At 43.3% G+C, this 23117-nt stretch overlaps 1 protein-coding gene and 1 long non-coding RNA gene across 3 annotated transcripts in view; one reads left to right on the top strand and one right to left on the bottom strand.

Moving 5' to 3' along the window:
• The window catches only part of LOC147572117 (uncharacterized), an 83182-nt gene that overhangs the window by 22914 nt on the left and 37151 nt on the right, over positions 1-23117 (bottom strand). The gene's annotated exons all lie outside the window — the stretch shown is intronic.
• Positions 21545-22745, top strand: MOS (MOS proto-oncogene, serine/threonine kinase). Its single transcript, XM_025923038.2, has one exon. It carries the CDS (start codon positions 21628-21630, stop codon positions 22672-22674), a length of 1047 nt encoding a protein of 348 aa, XP_025778823.1. The 5' UTR covers positions 21545-21627; the 3' UTR covers positions 22675-22745.

Consider the following 23117-nt stretch of genomic DNA (forward strand, 5'->3'; position numbering starts at 1 on the left):
TAGTTGCCAAGTGCTGGGAGATTTTCCTGTTATCTTTGTGTTATTCTTTTCTAGTTTAATTAATTATATCATGATCAGAGAACATACTTCGGTATGTTTGGTTTCATTTTTTTTTTTTTTTTACATTCCTTGGGGTTTGCTTTATGGATGTGGTCTTCGTGATATATTCCACACACACTTGAAGAGAACGTGTATGCTGTTGTTGTTAGGTGGAATATTCTATCAATGTCAATTTGAAATAACAGAGTACAAAGAAATATGTTGAACGATACCGTGAGTATCCAGACAGGGGAAGGACTACAGATAAAATGGCACATATGTTTCAACAGATAATTTGTAAAGGAAAAAAAAAAGAGATAGAGAATCTGTAGATTAAAGACCTTAAAGTACACAGCAAGGTAAAAATAATGTGCGATATTAACCATAGTGTCTAGGGATGGACCCATAGTTGATAAAAACCATTAAACACACGCGCGTGCGTGCACACACACACACACACACACACACACATACACGGAAGTGATTACTATAAAAGTCAGGGTAGTGGTTACTTTTGGATAGAGACGGTTATGATGGGATACACAGAGGGGTTACTGGGGTAGCTGGCAACATTTTATTTATTAGTTTGTGGTTTTATTTCTTGACTTGGGTGGCAGTTACAAGCAGTGGTGTGCTGGTATTTAACAACTGGCTCTCCAGGGGGAAAAGAAAGCCTGGGCTTGTAGCATTTCCTGATTTCCATCATGTAAACACTACCACCATGGCCAATTTTCAAGCTACCAACATGATGTCATCGTGGAGCTGGGAAAAGATTGCACAAACGGCCCTGAGAGGGCCGCGTGGGCCAGCTCCGGCACAGCACTGGGAGGTTGTGTTCCTTGTAACAACTCTCTGAGCTGTACGTTTAGTTTTTGAATAGTTTACAGTTAAAAGGATAAAAATAAATTTAAAACAACAGCACTGGATAAATGGCTGCTTCTCGAACAGGAAACACGTAAAATGAGCCTTGAACGTCTTTCAGTGTCCAAAAGCAAGGAAGTGCTCAAAATAGAAATAAAGAGCCCATAATGAGAGGGGTGTGTCAAAGGGACCCAGTAATTAATTGAAAGGGTTCCCAGTGGCCAAAGCTGGAGTGATTTGAGCAACAAGATAAAGTAGTATTGGATCATAACCCAAAGTGTAAAGTAAATATCCATGCCTGCATATTGATATAAATAAACGATTGAACAGGGGAGAGAACAGACACATCTGTTGTGCAGAAGAATCCAAATAACTTATGTATATGTGCAACCGCATAATCCCTTGCCTCTCCAGTAAGGGCTGCACAGAGTGATTTCTTTCCAATGAGCACAGTATGGAAAAGGGGGGTAAAAAGAGTGACTTCATAGTAGAGAAACATGACAAACTCTCCCTCAGCCATGTGATCAAGGTCAACGCCAGCAGAGGTGAGTCATGTCGATACTTTACACCCTTGATGTGATGTGATGAACATGGCACTTTACTTCCATAATCTTCCTTCCAGAAAGCTGTAAGCCCAGTCGAGTCATGAGGGAAACATCAGACAAATCCCAAATGGGGGACTTCATTCTGCAAAATGCTTGACCAAGACTCCTTAAAACTGTCAAGCTCATCAAAAACAAGGAAAGTCTAAGAAACTGCCATAGACATGACAAGCTTCAGTAGACATGACAAGAAAATATCATGTACCCTACATGGGATCCTGGGACAGAAAACAGGGAAAAACCTAGGTCATCTGAACAAAGTATGGACTATTGTTAATAATGTTTCCATACCGATCGTTAAATGTGCCGTGCAAGGCAAGCTGTTAGTAATAGGGGAAACTGAGTGTGGGCTATCTGCGAACTCTCTGTACTCTCTTACAACTTTTCTGTAAATGTAAAACTGTTCTAAAATGAAAAGTCTAAAATTAAATAAAATTTTAAACCATCTACTCTGTGTCTCTTCCTTAGGAAAACCACACATTCAGGCGAACTCGTCTCACCTAAACTTTACAACCCCCAGACCTCCAATGAGTGCTTGGTGTTGTCTAGAGGTCTTACTGTCTTGTCCTAAACAAATTTCTCTGCCTTTTTCCAAGTCACATTTCCTCACTTGTCACAAATCTTCCACACTGCTCTCCAGTCCAGTCCCAGCTGGTGGCCTTACTTCATGTTTTACTAAGAAAACAGAAGCAAACAGAAGAGAATTTCCATATGTTTTGGCCACTGAATCTAACCATCTATTGTCCACATACTTAAGACCAGCGACTCCATTTCTGCACTGGGTCCCACCTCCCCTGCGGCCCCCCATTAAAGTAAAATAATTTCTTTCCCCTTTGTGTAAGATCATTACCGTCAGCAATGTGTCCTGCGAATGGGGCACACTATCTGGATCCCATATTCCCTTCCAGCTTACCCCCCATTTTTCTTTTTTTTTTTTTTTTTTTTTAAATTTTTTTTTCAACGTTTATTTATTTTTGGGACAGAGAGAGACAGAGCATGAATGGGGGAGGGGCAGAGAGAGAGGGAGACACAGAATCAGAAACAGGCTCCAGGCTCTGAGCCATCAGCCCAGAGCCTGACGCGGGGCTCGAACTCCTGGACCGCGAGATCGTGACCTGGCTGAAGTCGGACGCTTAACCGACTGCGCCACCCAGGTGCCCCATTACCCCCCATTTTTCTGTTCTTTGCAGCAAAATGTCCTAAAGGAGTTATCTGTATTCGCCATCACTGTTGTTTTAAAATAGAGTGTATTAATAGAAAATTCGAGGTATGGTAAGGCCAACAACGGACCGGGAAAATTTTGACAGTTCGTTACTCATCGTTCCTAAAGGCAGAGGAAGGCCACGCCATTGCTGGGCCCCTGGGGAAGCACTGGGAGGTAAAGAGGCGGAGGGAGAGGGAGCCACTGTGGACAAGAGCTTTATTGTGGTTTCCACGAGAAGGAACAGGCAAGGTAGGGCAGGCAGGCTTGGGATTGACCACCTCGAATCACTTCAGTGGGCTCTGGGGCACAGGATGTCCCTTGTTGTCTGGTAGTTGGCCCTGGGTGGTCAGGGCAGGGGATAGGTGGCCCAGAATGTGAGAGTTGGGGATATGGGCTCTGGACCGGTTGGGTTGTTTTTGAAAAGTGTGCTCAGGAGTGAGTCATTCAGTATCTCTAGGAACTGGTAACCCCGGAAGGGGCAGACCATCCAAGATCAGCAAGGCCCCAGATGTCAAAGCATCAGCATAGAGAAAATAACAAACATGGTTAATACGACCATTTCTTCTCCTGTTTTGGACACACTCAAATCAGGCTTTCTTCCTTCTACTCTTGGCTTCCTCATTCTTGTAATGACATCTTAATCCTCCTGGATGTCTTTTTACCTCATTTTCCTCTGGTGGGCTCTCCTCCTCTTCAGCCCAACCTCTGAAGATTGACATAACCCCAAGGCTTAATGCCCTTCTCATTTCTGTCTTCACGAGCAGCTCATGAGGGGTGCTGCGTGGACCCCTGTGGGGTCCCCGAGAATCCCCCTCAGGAGCTCTAGGAGATGGCAATCGTCCCTGCTTGTTTCACTCAGCTCTCGGTTGGTATTTGTGTTTGTGATGCAAAAGAAAAGGTGCGCAAAACTGCCGGACCCTCAGCAATATTCAAGGCAACAGACTGTGCTAGTAAGGTATTGTTTCTTCACTGTCTCATGCTCCCACTAAAAAAAAAAAAAAGAGGCAGTTTCACTTAGAACTATGTCTAGTAAAGTGCTTAAAAGTTTTGCTTTTATGAAATCTCCATCGTTTGAACAGGGTGTATACTTAAGGCATTTCTGCTGTATACCAACATATAATTATCCTGGGGAAAAGCACTTGTACAGTTGTTAAAGTTGCAAGCTGAACCAGCCTCTTTTTTCACGGGACACCATTATTTATAATTGCCAAGACATGGAAACAACTTAAGTGCCCGCCAACAAATGAATGACTAAACATGTGATATATACATAGAGACAGAGGTAAAGATACAGAAAATTAAGCCATTAAAAGGAAGTAATCCTGCCTGCCATCTGAGACCAGCACTGGATGGACCTTGAGGATAAGGATTATGCTAAGTGAAATACATCAGAGAAAGACACATACTGTAGGATCTCACGTATTTGTGGAAGGAATCCAAAGTGGGAAAAAAAGAGACCAGATCTGTGGTTACTAGCAGCAGGAGGTAGGGGTGGGGGAGAACTGAAAGGAGGTGGTCAAAGCTGTAAACTTTCAGTTATAAAGTAAAAAAAGAAAAAAAAAAGTACTATGGATGTAATAATGTACAACATGCTGACTATTTAACTACCACTGCTATATGGTATATGAAAGTTGTTAGAATAAATCTTTTTTTAAAAATGTTTACTTCTTTATTTTGAGAAACAGAGCACATGTGAGCAGGGGAAGGGCAGAGAGACAGGAAGAGTGAGAGAGCAAGAGAAAGAGAATCCCAAGCTGTTAGCGCAGAGCTGGATGTGAGGCTCAGTCTCATGAACCATGAACCATAACCTGAGCCGAAATCAAGAGTCAGATGCTGAGCCATCCAGGCCCCTCTAGAAGAAATCTTAAGAGTTCTTAAGAGTTCTCTCTACAAGGAGGGGCTGCTGGGTGGCTCAGTTGGTTAAGAGTCTGACTTTGGCTCAGGTCATGATCTCACGGTTCATGAGTTCAAGCCCTGCATCCGGCTCTGAGAGCCTGCTTTGGATTCTGTGTCTTCCTCTCTCTCTGCCCCTCCCCTGCTCACACTCTGTTTCTCTCTCTAAAATAAATAAGCATTAAAAAAAAAAAAAAAGAATTCTCACTACAAAGAAAAAAATTTTTCTTTCCTTTTTTTTTTTTTTTTGGTATCTATATCTAGATGAGATGATGGCTGTTAACTAAACTTATTTAGGTAATAATTCACAATATATTTAAGTTGAATAATTATGCTGTTACCCTACACTTATATATACAGTGCTGTATGACAATTATATCGCCATAAAATAAAATGTGGGGGGAGTACATACTGGAAAAAGAAAAGAAGGTTTAAATAAATTATAACACATCAATATAATGGATAATATGTAGATAAAAAACCAATCAGTAGCTATCTGCACTCACAATGGAAATTCCCCTAAGATATAATGTAAATAAAAGATAACATTCAGAACAAGGTACATAATGAGCCACCTTTTGTGTAAAAATAGAGAAAAATAAGGCTCCGTATCTGTGTCTGCTTGGATATACATAAACTCTGAAAAGATACATAGAATCCAGTAAGAATGGTTTCCATGGGTAGGAGGAAGCAATGGACAGAAGAACAAGCTGGAAGGGAGGTCTTTTCCTTGTGCATCATTTGATACTTACGGATATAATCCCTATTGGAAAATTAAATAAACAAACCTTTTATATTATTGGTGGGGGCTGCGGAATGTAGATTGACAGATTCTGAGCCCCAAAAGTTTGAAAACCTCTGATCTCACCTACATAAATCCCCTGTGAACCCGGAGATGGTTCCAGAAAAAGAGTCTGCCAAAATCTCACATAACAGAAGTAAAAGAATTCTATTCATAATAGGATGAGAAAAATCTTACCCCTCAGGGTGATGTCCTTAAAGACAGCACAGCGGACTAGGTGCACGTCCACAACAACAACAACCACAACAACACAGCAAGGATGAAAGTTATGAGGGATCATTATAACATTATAACAACTTTTGCAACCCCTTTACCCTACAAAGAACATAGAGATAACGTTCCAGCTCTTCCCCTTGAATCCGCATCCTCCCTTATCCTCCTCTCCTCCCAGGAACTTTTCCTTCTCTTGCCCCATCTGGCACAAACTAGTCAAGAAATCCCCGGCTCTAACTGCTGTGTGCACAGGACAGGAAAGTGCCCTGGGGTCTGGGAATCCAAATGTGCCCGAAACTGTGAACCACAGTGTGGCCTTCTGGCTGCTGGGGCCTCCTCAGCCTAAGTCAAATCGGTCTCCTGGGTATTCCCGGGGCACTGTGTGCACTTCACCCTTGGCCTTCTGCGTGTTCCGTCTGCTGGTGGGCTTAGTGGACCCACTAAGTGGTAGACTGTGCACACAGCCTGCCTCTGTGATCAAGGTCCACATCTTTCCTTCGACCTCACTCTTTTCCAGCTAGACCTAAAACAACAAAGTTCTGAAACAATTCTAACCCTCCGGGAGTGCGTGGTGGGTCTGGTAGCCCTGGACGAGGTGGGCGGACTCCTCTAATTCCAAGTCTGGGCTTACTAGAATGCCCTCCCAGGTGGCTACTTTCCTCCAGGCTTGTTGGCATCCAATCCATTTTCCCATAACTACCAAAAGACACTTTTATTTTAAGTTTATTCATTTATTTTGAGAGAGAGAGGCAGAGAGAGGGGCAGGGAGAGAATCCCAAGCAGGCTCTACGCTGTCAGCACAGAGCCCCACATAGGGCTCCGACTCACCAACCGTGAACTCATGACCTGAGCTGAAATCAAGAGTCTGACGCTTAACCGACTGAGCCACCCAGGCGCCCACGAAAGAAACTTTCTAAAACTGCATATCTGGGGGCGCCTGGGTGGCTCATTCGGTTAAGCGTCCGACTTTGGCACAGGTCACGATCTCACGGTTTGTGAGTTGGAGCCCTGCGTCGGGCTCTGGGCTGACAGCTCGGAGCCTGGAGCCTGCTTTGGATTCTGTGTCTCCCTCTCTCTGTCCCTCTCCTGCTCTCTCTCCCAAAAATAAATAAACACTAAAAAAAAAGAAAATTTAATGCAAATCTGATCACATCCCAGAGGCCACAGTGTGGAGCAGAGGTGGCCCCCAGGAGGGTGTGCTGCTGTGCGTGCAGTGTCACAACCTTCATGTGATGAGTCTGAGTGAATTTCAAAGGGGTCCAAAAACTGGGGAAGGATCCTTTTTAAGCCTCTTACAATTGTTATTAAACATTAACTTTCTGTAACTAATACAAGGAAAGGACCAGTTGGTGACAGCGGCATTTTTTCAAGCCAGTCCGTGGAATGGCACCAACACCCCATGCGTCGTATAGACGCCTAACAGAATAGGTGCTTGTCTAGGGACAACTGTATACGTGCTCCACCCACCTCCAGGGCTCAAGCCAAACCAACCATTCTAGATAATGGATAGCCCCCAATTACTTTTCCATTAACTGCTGGAATTTGGCAGGTGCCCCAGAAATATCTTGTGATGTGCATTCAAAATTGAAAACCACAGAGGACACACGAAGGCATCCCTGGCTATGCATACGTTAATACCTCCCCATCAAGTACGGTCCCGAGAACTAACGGATACGTACAACGGATTCATCTTTGGGCTGCTGTTCTGGGTGCAAGGGCCTACCCGCATTTATCATTTTCCTGATTTCTTCCCCATCGCTACAGTACAGGATGAAAAAGATGGACAAAGGTTTCTAGATTTTACGTGTCAGATCATTGACTGACTGCCCTTTACTAAGATCTCAGGACTCCTAGGCTTACTATGCTTTCCTAGACCTTGCAAATAAATAGCCTACAGAAATTCAATGCAAACAATTGTCGAGCAAACGTGGAGCAAACATGCATGTGATTCGTGAGGGAGAAGACAATGCCCCTGGCTTTGGAGTTTCATTACAGCTCCCCCTATTCTGCAGAAGCAGAGAGTTCCTAAAAGCGAAGCTCTTGGATTTGGGCTTCTGCTCAGCCCCTAACCATGCATAGGCATTTGCTTTCAGAACACGAAGGGTCTGGACTGCCAGGTATTTGGCACCTGGCTGCTGGCCACATTATTGAACCACCACGGTTAAAAGGTTACAGGTTGTTCCAAGCGGGGCCGGCACTGTTCAAATGCCTCCCCCAGCTGAAGGAGCAATTGTGACATTATCTCCTCACTGATCCGTATTATCCCTTTGGGAAATTCCAATCTAACCACATAATCCAGCAGTTAAGCCACTGAGACCCCACACTTGCAATCTTTATAACGAGAGGTGCCGAGATGCTTCTTATAACATGAACAATTCCCCTTACAACCACGGAGTTTCACACGTCCTGTTTTCCCAGCCACCTTCATCAAGAGCCCCAGCAGCCACTCTGAATGGACACCAGCTAAGCAACCCAGCCAAGCCTGCTATGTCAGCTTCATAAGAAACCTTGGCTCCTGGACACCTGGGTCATTTTCCCACCTGCTCCTTGTGGCTCCAACCTTACAGGTAGAAGTGGAGCCCCACTGAGCAGAATCCCATGAGAACTCGGCAGTCAACTCTCTCTGGATGCAAGGGCATCATGGAGGGGTCTCCCCGACTCTGTCTCCGGAAGGCCTGTATATCTGCTGTCACACTACTGGGGGGATGAGGGGGCGGAGGTTCAATACTAACGCATACACTGTGTTCCATATCCAGAGATAAATACAGGAGAGAGAGAGAGAGAGAGAGAGAGAGAGAGAGAGAGAGAGAGAGAAACACCAATTTTCTCCATAGGGACAGTTAGAATTTGGAGTATCCTAATCAAGAGTTCATATTCCAGACTTAGAGAACTAGCATGTCAAAATTACGATGGAAATATATACCAAACGGTTTAAGACCTAGAAGAAATCATTGGTGAGATGGATATCTTTGAGACTTTGCCCAGTTATAGATTTTATGGGCCCCATGATGCTTTGAATGAATGAACATTCATTCAGACAACAGGGAAGCCAGAGGCTATAGGCGGTGCTCAAGAATCCCTTCACTCCCAGAAGACTTGGTGGAATGACCGGACAACCAGGGTGGAGGTACATGTGTCTTCCAAGGAGTGAATCTGCCACGCGAGGCGTCCAGGGGACGCTGTGAGGGACTTCCCATAGCCTTCTTCAGGACTCAATACTTCTTCCAGGCATCCAGATCCGCCCCGTCATCCTTCCCTCAGTGAACTGCCAATCTTACTTGACTCTTCAGCCACACAACCCACCCTGCAGATTGTGGCCTTGCCAAAGCCTCCATAATTGCATGATCTATTTCCTTAAAACAAATCTCTAGATAGATAGATAGATAGATAGATAGATAGATAGATAGATAGATAGATAGACAGACTTTGTCATTTCACTATTTGCTTTTTATTTCATATCTATAATTTGTTCCATTTTTCCTGCCTTCTTTGGGGTTGAGTAAGTTTTAAGATTGTTTTTTTTTTTTTTTATCTCCCCCATTGGCTTATTAGCTATGCCTCTTCATCTTATTGTTTTAGTGGTTTCTCTAAAGTTCCAATATATATCCTTATTATAGTCCACCTATGTAATATATCACTTCAGTTACAATGTAAACCTTACACCATGTTTCTTCTCCCCTTTGTTCCTTTGTGCTACTATTGTCATGCTTTCTACTACATACATTTTAAACCCAACAATACATTATTAATATTCTTTTAAGTATTCAGTTGCTTTTTAAAAAACTTTATTTTGGGGGGTGAGTGGCGCCTGGGTGGCTCAGTCGGTTAAGCATCCAACTTCGGCTCAGGTCATGATCTCATGGTTCAAGACTTCGAGCCCCACGTCGGGCTTTATACAGATGGCTCAGAGCTCAGAGCCTGGAGCCTGCTTTGGATTCTGTGTTTCCCCCTCTCTCGGCCACCCCCCACTCATGCTCTGTCTCTCTCTGTCTCTCTCTCTCAAAAATAAATAAACATTAAAAAATTAAAAAAAAAAAACACCTTTTCTTGAGGTAGATGCAGAGGGAAAGGGAGAGAGTGGATCCCAAGCAGGCTCTACACCCAACACAGAGTCCAACACGGGGCTCGATCTCACAAACCATGAGGTCATGATCCAAGCCGAAATGAAGAGTTAGACACTTAACTGACTGAGCCACCCAGGTACCCTTCAAGAAACTTTTTAAATAAGAACAGTTAGCTACCTATTTACTATTTTCAATAATCTCTATTCCTTTGTGTATGTCCAGGTTTCTATCCACCATCATCTTCCTTTTGCTTAATGTTCTTCCTTTAACCTTGTGATAGCATGGGTCTACAGAGAATAAATTCTTTCTGTTTTTGTTTGCCTCAGGAGGCGATTGCAAGGACTATCCTCTCAGGGATCCTTTCAGGGATCCTTTCTATAGTTTGTTACTAGAGAAGTTTCTCTGAACATGTAGAGTGCCCATGAGTATTGAGGAAGGCACTTGGGATGAGCGGTGGGTGTTGTATGTAAGCGATGAATCACTGAATTCGACTCCTGAAACCAATAGTGCAGTGTATGTTCACTAGCCAAACTTTAAATAAGAAATAAAATGAATTTAATTTAATTTAAAAAATGAAGGCAAAATGAAAATGGTTTCAGGAAAGGGAAAAAAAAGAAGGCTATTACAACTTCATTTTTGAGTGCCATTTTTGCTCAAGATTAATAGATGGATGCCTAGTTTTTCTCTCAGCAGTTTAAAGACTGTTCCATTATCTTCTAGATTACAGAGTGTCTGATAGGAAGTCTGTGAAAGCAGAGGAACACTACAAAAACCCTTACTGCAGCCCCAGCTGAAACCTTGACTGCAAGTTCTGAAAGTCTCTGAGATACAGAGTTCAGCTAAGCTGCGCTTAGATTCCTGACCACACAAAAATTATGAGGCAACATATGTGAGATATAAACCCCACTAAGCCTTGGGGCCACCTGTTATGCAACAAGAGATATCTAATGCAGAGGCTATCCTAAGAACTTCCACAAATGAAAAATTAGTTACATGAAAAGCACCCAGGATATAAAAGCACTTGACATCTCATCAGCTGCTTTAAAAACTGAGGCGGGTGGGTGCCTGAGCGGCTCAGTGGGTTGAGCGTCAGTCAGACTCTTGACTTTGGTTCAGGTCATGATCTCACGGTGCATGGGATCAAGCCCTGTGTCAGGCTCTGTGCTGACCGCACGGAGCCTGCTTGGGATTCTCTCTCTCTCTCTTTCTCTCTCTCTCTCTCTCTCTCTCTCTCTGCCCCTCCCCTGCTCGTGCTGTCTCTGTGTCTCTCAAAATAAATACATAAACTTAAAAAAATCAAAATAAACCAGACAAGAGGAAGGTGCAGAATGCAAGAAAAAGAAGATCCAAACCAAGACAGAGTCAAAGAGAATCCCAAGAGTAAAAGTAAAGGGAAACCCAAGATGGTAGCTATGTTATAGACTAGAACCACCACCCACTCTGAAATAAGAGAGTGGTGGGTGTATGTGCCAGAATTCGTAAATACCCAACACCCAGCTTGGAAAGTTGGAAAGGATTGCCCCTGGGTAACAGGTGAGAAAGGGCGACTGGGGAGAACGGCTCCTGTCTCACCAAAGTGTAGGGAAATCCTATGTCAGCCACCGTGGGGACTTTCTCACATCCACTCTCTCCCCAAGGTAATCTATTTACTGCATCACATAACTGACGCGTGCACAGTGCCTTGCTTCATGCAGAATTAGTTCTCAGAATTCAAACGTTGCCATTCGATCCCCATCTCTCTTTGACCACATCTTTGCTGTGCTTTATTCCGCATTCACTTCTCTCTCAGGTAGGCACTTGCCTAAGGGGCTACTAGTTCTTCATTGGTCTAGAGAATTCCTGAAACTGGGACTTCCTGAACCAATCATGACGGCCGAGAGAAAGAGCATATGATAATTAGCTAGGCCCGAGGGCCCTAATAAATGAAAAGACCCCCTTCACCACTGGAACTTATGGAGAAGTAAAAGTCCAAAATGACTTAATTGTGCAAACATTTCAAGGGGGCCAGTCAGGCCTGGCGATTACCCTGTGCCAGCTTTTCCCTTCTCAAGAGTAGCGTAAGAACTGATTTATCATGGTCCTATAGAAAGGAAGCTATCCTTGAAAAGTGTGAACGTGTAGAGAGCACATCTGAAAGGGACTGTTATTAGGACTTGCAAAGAAGGAGTCTTTGGAATCCTCACCGCGACCTAAACTATTACCCTGAAATGGCATGAGGGTTCTAGAGCATGCAAAATCACCCCAGCTGAGCACAGGAATTAGACACACCTCCACGTCCCCCTTACCACCTCGGTTTTTGCCAGAAACACCTGAAGGAAAACCAGGGCAAACACCACGCCAACCACATTGATTCATGGTGTGCACGGAAGAGGAGATTAGGATCTGACACAAGTTGCCAAGAAAGCAGCCAAAACCTCATTAAAGATGTTGAGAGAGAGACTGAGGGGAAGCCTTCAAGAAGATTCTCTTTCCACTACTTGCCCAACTTTGACTACGAAGCCTATACTCCGGCTGTTCCTCTCAACAAGAGCTAAAAGATCTTCTAGTAATAGGTTCTTCCTCCTCCAGAACCACCTAAGATCACCTACTGTGGAGTTCCAACAAGTTTCCTGATGTTCTGTTTCCAAAGAGAGGAGCCAGGGGAGCCAGGACCTTCACTATAAAGTGTGTTTTTAAATTTCATGTAAGATTAAGCCTTAAAGCATTAGCACTGAAATCCTCAAGCTGGCAAGGAGACACCTTAGAAATAATTAGGATATTTTTGTCCATTAAAGGTAGCACATTTGAGTACTTTAGAATAGATGAAAATGATATAAATCTTTCCTTAGATAGGTCCAGACTGCAGAAGGCCAAGTGAGAAATGTATTGCTTGTATTTCAAATTTAACAAGTCTTAGTCTAACAAGAGGCGCTAAGAAGATACATTATATATTTTATGTAGAAATGGGTTTAAAAGTTTTGTATTTTAAAAGTCTTAGTCTAGGGGCGCCTGGGTGGCTTGGTCGGTTAAGCGTCCGACTTCGGCTCAGGTCGTGATCTCACGGCCCGTGAGTTCGAGCCCCGCGTCGGGCTCTGTGCTGACCACTCAGAGCCTGCAGCCTGTTTCAGATTCTGTGTCTCCCTCTCTCTCTGCCCCTCCCCTGTTCATGCTCTGTCTCTCTCTGTCTCAAAAATAAATAAACATTGAAAAAAAATTTTTTTAAATAAATAAATAAAAATAAAAGTCTTAGTCTAATAAGAGGCATTGAGTAAGGCAAGTTTTTAATCAATAAAAAGAGAATTACTTACAGTTTTATACACAACCTATCTATCCAGACACACACATAAAACAATTCTCTTTGTACCAGCTTTAAAAAATGCCTTCCTGTGAGCACCTGAGTGGCTCAGTCAGTTAAGCATCTAACTCTTGGTTTCAGCTCAGGTCATGATCTCACAGTTCGTGAGTTCAAGCCCTGCCTCAGACTCTGCACTGACAGCGTGGAACCTGCTTGGGATTCTCTCTCTCCCTCTCTCTCTCTGCCCCTCCCCTGCTCACTCTTGCTCTCTCACTCTCTGTCTCTCCCTCTCTCTCAAAAATAAATAAACTTCAAAAAATTTTTTTAAATGCCCTACTTCCAAAAAGCACTTATGGTGCTGTAATTGTCAAGAATGGTCTGCTTAGAAACTTCTAAGGGTTCTGTTGCTTCAAGCATATATACAACTTTGTGTTTACCCCTTTGGTTGAATGTGTGTAAGTACACATGTATTTGTATCAAGCTAAAATTAGAATGGGTTTTAAGCAAATACATCTATTTTTTAAAGCAGAGTCTTAACCTCAAAAAGAAATAGAACCTATCCAAAGGCTTTTTAAAAACTGGAATTCTACACTGTAATTAAACATTAGGATAATAGTAACTATTATGTACAAAATGACGTCAGAATTTTGACCCAAGTAGACAGGTCCTCACACAAATCTTTAAAGCTTGTAATATTTGATGTGTGGTGGCCATGGAAAAGTGTCTCTCAGATCACTGGATGCAGAACGTATCGCTGGCCAGTGGCCCCACAGCAGGCTGCACTTGCTCTAAAATCCGCCACGATGTTTTTGTACAGAAGCCAAGCTTCCCAGCACTGCCCCCAGACAGTGGCTGTGCAGCAGGGACGCAGAAGCCCGCCCATTCCTAGGAGACACAGGATTCCTCTAAGGGACATCTCTGACTTGAGGACTCCTCGTCCGCCATATTGAACCTTCTTAGGGCTACGTTACAGGCGAAGACTCTTCCGCCCCACCTTCCTTTTCTCCCTCTGTCCTTCACAACGGTCAGAACTGCGTCACGGGCTGACAGCCCTCCAGCCCAGGTCCCTCCTTATTTTTCCTCCTTGTGTGTCCCTGGCAGGTCCCTTGCGTGTCTAACCTTGTGATGCTATCTGCTCCTCAGAAAAGGTGGACTAACACAGCATCCATCCTTTCTTAATAAAACAGAATTCGACTGTTTCATTAGATACTACATACCTCCTTAAGATCTTCCTGGAGGAAAATCAAAGATGTTGGGATTCCCATTTAGGGAATCATTTGGATTTTACACATTGTAAACTTTGATATAATGTGATATTATTAAGTTGGCAGAAAAATGTTACATATTGTGTAAGGAAGCTAAAAACGAAAAATAAATTTTAAAGGCTTTACTATCATCTCATGTTTACCAAATATTGGTGGAATATATGAACATAGGTAGCTAAATGAAATTTTCATACGGAACTTTGGAAATTCATCTGCTTGATTTGCCCTTTACTCCTCATCTCATCAAGTAGGCTAATAATTGGCTTCTGTCCTCCTCCGGGGTTTGAATACCACACAAGAAGAAAACTTCTTGGCTGAAAGCCACTACCTCCTAAGAAAACTGCTGATAACCTCCCAGAATTGAAAACCAATTAAATCATATTTATCACATATGATATATGCATATACATACATGATACATGTAATTATAAAGACTCAGAATACATTATTATGAATGACTCTCCCAGAAAATAATTGGACTACGCATCCGTAGTGGCATTAAGTATAAGGATAAAAATAACTGCCAAAGAAATCTTAAGCTTTATTTAGTCATTTATTTAATGATTTATTTAATCATACTAATGTTGTTAGACAACATTAGTAATTACCTTAATTTCGTTTGGAATCAAAATCTTAAGTATAAGAGAAAGGGGAAGGGAATTATAGAAGCAAAGTGTTTTAGTTAGGAACTATAATGTTAGAACTGAATTAGAAACAATATGAACCCATGCTTAAAAAAAAAAAAAAAAGCATATGTTTTCCAATTCTGTCAGCTAAAATGAGCTAGGAACAAGGGACTAAGAAATGAACCTAATGAGTAAACTTTGCTATTATGATTTCTAATTCCATCTTTCCAGGATACGTTGGAAAAAATGGCTGATTGCACGTCTAGGGTGGGTAGGTTATAAGCCTGGGGCAACTTGCTGAACCAGGAGACAAGAAATAATGCAGATTAATGGGAGTGTGTCAAAAGAACACAAGTGCTGTGATTCCCATGGGTGCATCGATTTGCAGTAAAAGACAATGGTTGTTGCAGTTGGTTAAATCACATTGAGACTCTGCAAAGTCATGAGTCTATAATGATATACAGGAGGAAAATTAGCATAAAGATGAATAAAGATGGCGAACTGAATAGCCCGTATTAGTGTTGAATCCTTTACTCAAATATGATGTTATTTTGATTCATTTACTTTATCAGGGAAAAATTCAGAATTTGGTAAATATTAAATACATACTATTAACAAGTGTTTTCTGGCTTAAGGAAGGATGCCAGTAGAATGATCCCATAAACTGTGACTGTAAGTTGGACAAAGACATTCAAGATTACCAAACCTCAATCAGATATCATTTCAAATGTCCACAAGCATTTTATGGTCTTAAGAATATGGAAAAATCGCAGGATACCATTAAACTCAAAGATTTTGAAAACCAGTTTGAAAGGCATTTGCAAATGTCTTAAAATCTTGTGAAGTTAAAAGGTAGAGAAGCTAGAAGTTACACGTTACAGAAGTAAAAATGTATTTTTGTATCTTAAGAGTCAAAACACAAAATCCAAGTAACCAGCCCAGATGAGAGCCACCAACCTCTGTGAATGGACGGAAGCAGCAGGTACTGTGTGCAGATTCCATCCAGGGACACGATCCGAGCAATCCACGGCATTACTATCTGGCAAGTGGGAACCTGTGTGTGTTTCAGATTTTATACACTTGTTAACATGTAAGAGGATTTGGCCTATTAGAGTGATGGCCTGTATCTCTAATTTAAAATGTATAATTGAATATTTTGTTTAGATTGGTCATTTTCAGTTAAGGTCTGACTACATATAGTATTCAAACTACTATTAAAAACAAAAAAACTTGAGACTCATCCCAGCCATTGTTTATTTCATAAATTTGTAAGTATTTCATACTCAGGATAGATTAGGGAGAACTTAGTGACAGCTTAGCGTATACTAAATAAAGCCCATGAACTTTTACCACTGGCCCAAATCTTGAGGTGGCCAGCATAAACATTTTCCCCTTTCTAGAATGGACGGACTTCTGCTAGGGGCTTGCCCAAAGCTGTGGTCCAAACTCTAGATATTCCAAACTCTAGATATCTCTTTCAAAAAATCAGCTCTGGGACTCAGGTCAACCTAGATGACTCAGTATTCTTCCCATCTGAGGTGCAGGGTTGGAAACAATATGGGTAATATCCAGATATTACTAGCATCTCTGTCCGTGTGCTTTTAGTCTCATATTTCATCGAATTCCAGCTTTGGGTAGCTAGTGCTGAATTACAAATGTGGTTTTTTAAAAAAGGCTACCACATATATGTATCTAACTTAAATAGCAATATAAATTTTTCACTTATGATTTCAGTTTTTGTTATATTGTTAAAAGATGCATTATAAACCTAAGCATTTTTGCCACTTTCTAGGGCCATTTTAACTTTTAGCTGGTCAAGTTATGGGTTAGTTTTATCTGATCGAAACACAGGTATTGAGTACTTACTATGTTCCAGTTCTAAGTGCTACGCAGCTGAGAAGCAGGGCACTATCAATATTTATATTTTATAAATGACCTACCCAAGACCACCCGGCTGGTAAGTATTAGTTCCAGGACTGGAATTAGGATGATTGCTCCAAAGCCTCTTCATTATTTTAAACTTCATGCTACAGTCCTATATCTTTTCTTATATTATGAAAGGCTGCATCGTAATCAAACAGCCTCTACTTACTCCTTTATTTTCATTTGTATTCTTATACTGTTCCAAGAAAGCAATTTTATAAACAATACATGAGGTGATAAACACTATTGGCCAAAGTTGCATGTATGAATGGAAATACACATAAATATAAAATTAATTCTCTCCACATCTAAGTCTGGCCAGGACACTGTATCTGTTACTAACCAAGCAATTAATGATTCCCAGGGCAAAGGAAGGTCCATTAACCTCTGTGCCAATGAAAAGCTAAATAGAGTAAAAATCTGGAGGTACACAAAGTTTTCACCGAGAAATGTACAGATCCACATAGTACAGCAAAAATAAGATGTGCAACCAAATATTTTAGAGAAGCGGCAGTTTGTTCTGACTTGTCTTCATGACCACATCTAAATCCATCATCTCATTCGGTGGGGTGTGTTGGATGTTTGACTGACACTGAATAGAATTAAATAAAAGCAATCTCCCCCAAAGTGCTCTACACCCTTACAAGTTTGGGATCGATTTAATTTTCCACAAAATAAACCCATAATAGTAAAACAACAAAATGCTCATGTTGATATTACATGTTCTACCCAAGATCAAATTTTGACAGAATCCTTGTCATCTGAAGAGGGAATAAAAAAGTATATCCCCCCAAAATGCAGGGGAAAGTAATATATAGATTTATCAGGTATTAGTCTTTAATAAAATTATGTTATTTCTCTGAATTTTGTGATGACTATGTTGTCAGCTTTTCAAAATGTGTGATCTGTTGTGATTTATCATCTAAAAAATATTCACTTCCATGCCTAATTTTTAAATAGTTTTCTTACAAATATTCAATTTGTATAAGCTTTGAGCCCCCACAAAACTTGGATTTGCCCTTGACCATCACATTATTTTGGAAGAAACCAGAGTAGCTCTCTACGCTTACAGACATGGAAACAAGTCCATGATACATTGCGAAGCATAAAATTCAAAGTTCATAATAATATCAATAGTATAATACCACTTAAGTAAAAAAAAAAAAAAAAAAAAAAGTTTTGCAAGTTTGACTCCATAATCTCTATCCGTAGCAAGGTACACTTTTTTTTTTTTTTTTTTAGCTTTTTAGTTCTAAAAAGCAGCAGAAGGGCATTTTCGACCTTAATTCATGATCGTAGAGAGCAATACAACACTTCAACGACCTCGGTACGCCTATTCCCTCACATTGTAACTTTCCGAAGCTGGGCTGTGACTGGAGACCGCCGGGAAGCCGTGGTCACTCGGCGCGCATGCGCAGCCAGGGCCGTGGCCGTTCCGCCGCGGTCGTCATCGGCGGGGTCGTGCGCGTAGTCGGCACGACCTGGAGCGTAACGGCCTTTTGAAAACGTCCTCCGGAGGATGACGGGATGATTCTGCATTGAAAGGCGGACGCACTTCTGTGTACGCCGAAGGGCAAGTTCGCAGCAGCGGGGCGCACGCCACACCTCGGGCCGCTGGCCGCCTCGGGCGTCACGGCCTCGTCCACGTGCTTCTCCGCCCCCTGGGGAGCGCCGGGCCCGCGGCCGACGCGGCTGCGCGCTGGCTTCAGGGCTCCCCGTGCGTCGTGCAGGGGAGGCGCCCACGTCGTTGGTCCCGCTGCCTGCGCACGAGCCGCGCGGGGAGAGCGCCCTCCTGGGCCCCCGGGGCCGGCGAGCGGAGGCGCTGCCGGACGCCGGAGCCCGAGCCCCCGGCCCGGCCGCCCTTTGGGAAGGGAGACCTTGCGCGGGCACCAAGAGCGATTCTCTCCTGCAGTCGGTGCTCCGCAGTCTCTCCGACTGAAATCAGATTCAACGCGCTGGTAACTCGGCCCTCCGCTGTCGCAGCTTGTGAGAAACACGCCCTTGTCCGCCCGATCCCGAAGTAGCTCTTCACAGAAGGGCTGCCAATCGGAGCATTTCCAATCATTGCCTTTTTTTTTGCTCCTCGGCGGGTGCACCCAGTGTCTCTCTCTCCGTTGTTTCATTAGCACTGCGAGGGTAGATAGTGCCCACCCTGTTATCAACAAATGTCATCCTTTGCCTTTATTTGGGGATGACACGGTTACGGCATTTGATCAGATTAATCTTAATCCTCTGCGTTTTTAGTATATTACAAGAAGGCAGTAGGCTCTTTGATCTTTAACCTCAAAATTTAAGTCGGAAAAACTAGTCAAACTTCAGATTGGTTTAGCTTGTAGTGAGTTACAGCAGCCCTGGCAGGGTACATTTTAAACCACTATTGTTTAACAAATCGTTGTCTTACGGGTATCAACACCTATACACTGTTTATTATGAGTTTCATAAATAATAACTAGCAGTTAGGCATTACTTATCAGGTCCTGATCTAAGTATTTGAAACAATTAGCAATTAGGTATAACTTTTCAGGTCCTGATCTAAGTATCTGGAACTCTGTTAATCCTGACAGCAATCCTGAGGTAGGGCGGATGAAACTGGAGGACAGGCAGAAACCCAAGCCGTCTGGCCCCAAAGGCTGTCTTAAAATGGATATTCAATGAAATACTTTTTTTAAAAAAAGATTAGCTTTAAAAAAAATTTAATGTGTATTTTTGAGAGAGAGACAGAGCACGAGCAGGGGAGGGACAGAGAGAGAGGGAGACAGAATCCGAAGCAGGTTCCAGGCTCTGAGCTGTCAGCACAGAGCAGGATATGGAGCTGGAACTCACAAAATCACAAACCCTGTGAGATCATGACCTGAGCGGAAGTTGGACACCTAACCCACTGAGCCACGCAGTCGCCCCAGCAATGAAATACTCTTGAGCAGATTGGCAGATGATGGGTATAATGAACTTGGGGCTTGTGAATATAGAATACCACATTTTCATTAATACCTTACATTATATATAAATAATAAAATCAACCTTTGGAAAATGAACTCTCTATGCTCTTATCTTAACAATAAAAATTACATAACAAGTCACGTCATTTTGCCAAGAAGGTTATGACACTCTATTACTCTTCTTTGACTAATATTCACAGCATTCCTCATGTCAGGAAACTAAATTATACCTATGTGCCAACTATGTGACAACTATGAAATAAATTTTGCAGTATAGACTTACTGTAGAATTTTATTACTTTCTTATTTTACTCTCTCCACTGTCATCCTTTTGTATTTTGGGTTGGATTCAACTCCCTTTCTACTAAAATATTTCATAAGTGTCCACTTTTTAGACTTTTGTTGTTATCGGTGTGTACAGGACTCCCCAACTTTTATCCCAAAATAAAGAAGTTTAGTAATTATTATCCTAATTTCTTTAAGTGAAAAAACTGAAGCTCAAACAGGTTAAACACTATACACGAGATCACATACTAAGGCAGATGGGTAGTATAGACTAGAAATCCTATCCTAGGGCTCAACAGACTTCAAATGGCTTCTGTAAATGCCTTGGGTTTATTCTCATATCTTCTCAGAACTAATATATCTCAAAAGCATAGATCTATCATCATAAAAATATAGTTTAACATCACCTGTGTGCTCTCCGTACAAGAAGAACAGAACTTTAAAGACGTAGATCCTAACATGTTCCTCTGTTTTTTTATCAATAGGGTAATGTTGGTCTTTTCCCCAAAGATATGGAATGCAAATTAGTGGGAGGTAGGGAGTTTGTTGTTATAGAAACTAGAAAGGAAGAATTTATGGTTGCACAGCAAGCCCCTGGTTTAATTTCAACATCTGGTTGTCCACATTACATATAGACAGTAGTGATTCTGTGCCATTTTTATTCAGATCTTTCCTCTCCTAGGATTCTCTATTTGTTATTATTTGAAGCTCTGATCATGGCTCTGAATCTGAATCTGTTCTTTTTTTCACCCCCCCCCCCGCCCCCGCCCCCCCCCCCCAACTCTGTTTGGACACTTCTGTAACTCATTTGCTGGGAAGTCGAGAATCTCTCTTGTAAGTGAGTTTACCGGGTGGGCCAAACTACCATGGCCCAGGGTTGTTAGGAAGTCGATACGTTGCTAAGAAGTCTTGCTAATTTGCTATATAAGCTGAATGGAGTGTCAGAGAATTTTCCTTTCCCCTGATGAACTTAGGAGATGGATGTTTTGACCTGTATCAGTGATTCTATTTGGATCGATTACTTCGAGGTTAGTTTTTTATCCATGTATGAATGTTGCACCTAATTATCCCTGTAATCGGTTAAACAAATGTCAGCTGTTCGTATTTCAACTCTTCCTGCCAATAACTGCTGGAAGTGATTTAATGCAGCTGGAAAACAACACTGACAATCATTATAGCCTGCAAAGTGTGAAATCATTTCATTGCACTATTGTGGTCTCCTTAGTCTGAGGACTGATCACGTTCTGCCGATGACACTTAAAAAAAAAAAAAAAAAAGCCGGTTTTATTATAATTAGGGAAATACTGGGAAAAAGGGGGGGAGCCCAGGGGCAGCTCGGTGTTGTTTATCTGGTGAACTCTTCTCAGTCAAGAGCTTGTTTTTACAAGAAGGCGCTTTCAGCGTTGAAGGGAAATCCTGTCATCTGAAAAAGAGGGCTGTGCTTCATTCAAGATTGTTTCCCCCTTCTGATAAAAACACTTGCTGATTACAGCCCAGATGCGGCTCCTTTGGGGGAAAACGAAGGAAGAGGAGAAAAACGCTGGGTGGAGCCAAGGCGTCGGCAGCAAGGCTTCCAAACTCCCGGGGCCTCTTCTCTTTTCGCTCGCCTGTGTGGCTCCGGGGTCCGCTTCGAAGGCGCGATGCCCTCGCCGCTTCCCCGGCGCGGTTACCTCCCCGGCGAGTTTTCGCCCCCGGTGGACTCGAGGCCCTGCAGCAGCCCTGCTGAGCTGCCAGGCAGGGCAGGGAAGCTCCTCGGGGGTGGCACTCCTCCCAGGGCCCCGCGGCTACCGCGCCGGCTGGCCTGGTGCTCCATTGACTGGGAGCAGGTGTGCTTCCTGCAGAGGCTGGGAGCTGGCGGGTTTGGCTCGGTGTACAAGGCCACCTACCACGGTGTTCCGGTGGCCATAAAGCAAGTGAACAGGTGCACCAAGAACCGACTGGCGTCCCAGCGCAGCTTCTGGGCCGAGCTCAACATCGCCAGGCTTCGCCACGACAACATCGTGCGGGTGGTGGCCGCCAGCACGCGCACGCCCGCAGGCTTTAACAGCCTGGGCACCATAATCATGGAGTTCGGTGGCGATGTCACCTTACACCAAGTCATATACGGTGCCCCCAGCTGCCCTGAGGAGGACGCGGAGCCTCGCTGCTGTGCCGGAGAGCAATTCAATTTGGGAAAGTGTCTGAAGTATTCCCTAGATGTCGTGAACGGCCTGCTTTTCCTTCACTCGCAAAGCATCGTACACTTGGACCTGAAGCCTGCGAACATCCTGATCAGTGAGCAGGACGTCTGCAAAATCGGCGACTTCGGTTGCTCCGAGAAGCTGGGAGATCTGCCGTGCTGCCGCACTCCCCCTTACCCCCCGGGGGGCACCTACACCCACCGAGCCCCAGAGCTCCTGAAAGGAGAGGCCGTAACGCCCAAAGCTGACATCTATTCCTTTGCCATCACTCTCTGGCAAATGAGTACCAAGGAGGCCCCGTACTCAGGGGAGCGGCAGTACGTGCTCTACGCTGTGGTGGCCTACGATCTTCGCCCGTCTCTGTCAGCAGCTGTCTTCACGGACTCCGTGTCTGGGAAAAGACTGGGGAAGATCATCCGGTGCTGCTGGAGGGCCAGTGCCTTGCAGCGGCCAAGTGCAGAACTCCTCCTGGTCGACCTTAACTCCTTAAGAGCTGAATTTGGCTGACTCTAAACCTGTATCAAGATAGGCTTTGTCTTTGTTTCTGCTCGTTTTTAAAGAAGTGACCATGTAGAAAAAAAAAACATATCTGCGGGATGGGTTCTTAGAAAATAAAGTTATTAAAAACTCCTTTTTTGTCTCCAATACCTCTTCTTTTTTTAACTTATTTTGAGAGAGAGATGGTGGGGGGGAGGAGGAGTAGGAGGGGTCGAGAAAGAAAGAGGGAGACGGAGAATCCCAAGCAGGCTCTCCGCGCAGAGCCCGATGCGGGGCTGGAACTCCTGAACCATAAGATCATGACCTGAACCGAAATTAAGAGTCAGACGCTCAACCGACTGAGCCACCCAGGCGCCCCTCAAATACCTCTTCTAAGACACACAGCACAACTACAAATCTAGTAGTTGTCTTAATATTGTTAGTAACCTTATTCCCTTAGAGAATCATACACT

This window comes from Puma concolor, chromosome F2 (assembly GCF_028749965.1).
Source record: "Puma concolor isolate L17-30 chromosome F2, mPumCon1.1.hap2, whole genome shotgun sequence".
Taxonomy (NCBI): Eukaryota; Metazoa; Chordata; class Mammalia; order Carnivora; family Felidae; genus Puma; species Puma concolor.

Excerpts from the sequence above, each read along its gene's own strand:
- MOS (XM_025923038.2), top strand. The coding sequence starts at position 21,628 with ATGCCCTCGCCGCTTCCCCGGCGCGGTTACCTCCCCGGCGAGTTTTCG.